At 42.1% G+C, this 3,443-nt stretch overlaps 1 protein-coding gene across 1 annotated transcript; it reads left to right on the top strand.

Moving 5' to 3' along the window:
- The first annotated feature begins 305 nt into the window (after positions 1-305).
- On the top strand, positions 306-1,709 carry ZBTB43 (zinc finger and BTB domain containing 43). Its single transcript, XM_007944327.2, has one exon. The coding sequence runs from the start codon at positions 306-308 to the stop codon at positions 1,707-1,709; it is 1,404 nt and encodes a 467-aa protein (XP_007942518.1).
- The last annotated feature ends 1,734 nt before the right edge of the window (positions 1,710-3,443 follow it).

The following is a 3,443-nucleotide window of genomic DNA, read 5'->3' as shown; positions in this document are numbered from 1 at the left end:
ATTCTCACATGCAAAGAGGAAAAAGTCAAGAATTAATAGAATGAAAAGTGGTGGGTGGACCTGCTTTTGGCTATATTCACACCTCCAAGCCTTGCTCTAGACCCTGAATCCTACACAATAGTTCTAGAAAGGTGAAGAGGGAATGACAGCTCTACCCTACTAGTACCTATAGGTGAGAGGACTTTATGGAGCTTTGGAACTTGTCTTAGTTTTCTTAGTGATTCAAAAGGAGATAGAAAAAATTGGGGCAGGAGTCAGTAATAATTTTTTTCTCTCTTATAGCACTGAACAAGACTTGTGATGAAATGGAGCCTGGAACAAACTCTTTTCGAGTTGAATTTCCTGATTTTTCCAGCACCATTCTACAGAAGTTGAACCAGCAGCGTCAGCAAGGACAGTTATGTGATGTCTCCATTGTTGTCCAAGGCCACATCTTCCGGGCACATAAAGCTGTTCTTGCTGCCAGTTCACCCTACTTTTGTGACCAGGTACTCCTGAAAAACAGTAGGAGAATTGTTTTACCTGATGTGATGAACCCAAGAGTGTTTGAGAACATTCTCCTATCTAGTTACACAGGACGTCTAGTAATGCCTGCTCCCGAAATCGTTAGTTACTTAACAGCAGCAAGCTTCCTTCAGATGTGGCATGTGGTAGACAAGTGCACTGAGGTTTTAGAGGGAAACCCTACAGTCCTTTGTCAAAAGCTAAATCACAGCAGTGACCACCAGTCTCCGAGCAGCAGTAGTTATAATGGTCTGGTAGAGAGCTTTGAGCTGGGCTCTGGGGGCAATGCTGATTTCCCCAAGGCCCAGGAACTGAGGGATGGAGAAAACGAAGAGGAGAGCACCAAAGACGAGCTATCATCTCAGCTTACCGAGCACGAATACCTTCCCAGCAACTCATCCACAGAGCATGACCGGCTGAGCACTGAGATGGCAAGCCAGGATGGGGAGGAAGGGGCCAGCGACAGCGCCGAGTTCCACTACACCCGGCCCATGTACAGTAAGCCCAGCATAATGGCTCACAAACGCTGGATCCACGTGAAGCCTGAGCGCTTTGAACAGGCTTGCGAAGGCATAGATGTGCATGCCTCGTATGATGAGCACCAGGTGACTGAGTCCATCAACACCATGCAGACAGAGCACTCCATCCAGCCGTCAGGAGTGGAGGAGGACTTTCACATCGGGGAGAAAAAAGTGGAAGCCGAGTTTGATGATCAGGCTGAGGAAAGCAATTATGATGAGCAGGTGGATTTCTATGGCTCTTCCATGGAAGAGTTTTCTGGAGAGAGGTCAGATGGGAATCTAATTGGGCATAGACAGGAGGCCTCCCTAGCAACAGGCTATAGTGAGAATATTGAAATGGTAGCAGGAATTAAAGAAGAAGCTTCCCACTTAGGATTCTCAGCCACTGACAAGCTGTATCCTTGTCAGTGTGGGAAAAGTTTTACTCACAAGAGTCAAAGAGATCGACATATGAGTATGCACCTTGGTCTTCGACCTTATGGCTGTGGTGTCTGTGGTAAAAAATTCAAAATGAAGCATCATCTTGTGGGACACATGAAAATTCACACAGGCATAAAGCCATATGAGTGTAATATCTGCGCGAAGAGATTTATGTGGAGGGACAGTTTCCATAGGCACGTGACTTCTTGTACGAAGTCTTACGAAGCTGCAAAGGCTGAGCAGAATACGACTGAGGCTAACTAAAAATATGATCTGGCCCTTGAGTGGCATGCACAAAAATAAACTATGGTAATTATGCAAATCTGGGCACAGATGATGCGTGCTACTTGCTATTATGAGAAAAGCTTAAAAAAAAGAAGTTATTTCTGAAAGACCAGTTCCAAGCAGGCCAATTAAAAAATCTGATTCCTCAAATTTTGTGTGTTCCAGTCCTGGCCTGGAGGAGGTAATGGGGGTAAGTTAACCCACCTCCCAACTGGCAACATAAACCTTCATGCCAATTGCGATCGAGGCAAGTGGACTTTGTGCTGTAGACACCTGCACTTGGAACTGGACTCCAGCCCACCGGTTCCATTTCAGGGGTCAGCAGGTTTTGATCACTCATTATTACAAGGTCATGTTGAAGTTTTATTTTGCTCTTAATACAGATACTTAAGTAAAGTGGATTTGTTTTGGTAGCTGCTTCACTGAATGAAGTGCTACTTTTGTAAAACCTACAAATAATGTGACTCCTAGAATGAGAAATTGATTAACAGCTTTCTTGTCTGGTTTTATTCTTTCTAAAGGATATTTTCACTAAAACTATGGAAATGCTAAGAGGGTGACATTCTAAGTATGATACAAGGTTAAATTTCTGTAAGATGCCACTGTCACAATGCGTTTCAGACACTTGATAAAGCCGAGTTTTATATTTCAGTACTAACATTTAGTTTGAACAATTTTATCTAGTTGTAATTCTCTGGGGTGCCAGAGTAATTGGTTTGCTATCCCAAATCCTGTCTGTTTAATTTTATATCCATAATAGTAAGGTCCACTCTGTGGCTAGTAGCTGTCTAGTGTGACTGATCATGGTACCATTGGCTGCTCCATCCATTGCCCTGTCATAGACTGTGGTGCTTCCCGAAGAGGGTAGTTAATGACAGCAGTTAGTGGGAGGGAGCCAAAAGTCAGGGCTGACTTACCTGTAACCTTTAGGAGTTAACGGAATGCTGTGGTGACCCTGCCACTGTCAAAATAGAAGTTGCAAAGAACCAGATTTTATGAGTGGCAGGTTATATTTTGGGGGGGGGGTAGGGACTGTCCAAGAAAAATGGAGTCTTGAAAATACACTGTTGGGGGCCTATTCTTTTAGAAAGAGGGGTACACTGAGCTAATACTGCCCATGCTTTAGGATGCTGAGATATATTTTAAAAGGAAGAAAGAAGTAAGTACTAATTTTAGCAAAGTAGTCTACAAATTCATGTTCACAAATTATAGATGAAGCTGCATAAATTTACAAGTCCACATAGCTATAACTACCGAAAAAACAACCAGAAGAGCAGCTACTCTGAGAACTTTTCTGCCAGTCAATCAGATGTTTTAAGTTACGCAGAAAACATATATTCAGAATACTTCTAAGCTGTGTAATATACCTGAAGTTACTACTAGGGTAGGACTGGGTGCTACTATTATGTCAACTTATACATAAATTTACTGGTCTATTCTAAATTCTAAGTTGAAACTTCTAAAAAAATAAAATAAAAATAACTTTTCTTGGATTTGGGGTGAAATTTCATTTTGAAAGTTTAGCTTTGCTCTAATGTGATAGACATTGCTGGCAATGGCCTCTGATCCTCAAGCTACTAACACCAAGGAGTTTACTTGTTGACCATTGTCTGGAAAGGGGAAAGAAAGTACTTATTTACCAGTTAATTCTTGTAATCAAGATTACAAAACAGGGATCTATTCACTAACACTGTATCATTCTCGATATATAAA

This window comes from Orycteropus afer, unplaced genomic scaffold, assembly GCF_000298275.1.
Source record: "Orycteropus afer afer isolate SDZICR_OR568_19922 unplaced genomic scaffold, OryAfe1.0 scaffold00123, whole genome shotgun sequence".
Taxonomy (NCBI): Eukaryota; Metazoa; Chordata; class Mammalia; order Tubulidentata; family Orycteropodidae; genus Orycteropus; species Orycteropus afer.
The sequence above is the reverse complement of the archived record's forward strand: the minus strand, read 5'-3'. Positions and strand labels throughout refer to the sequence as shown.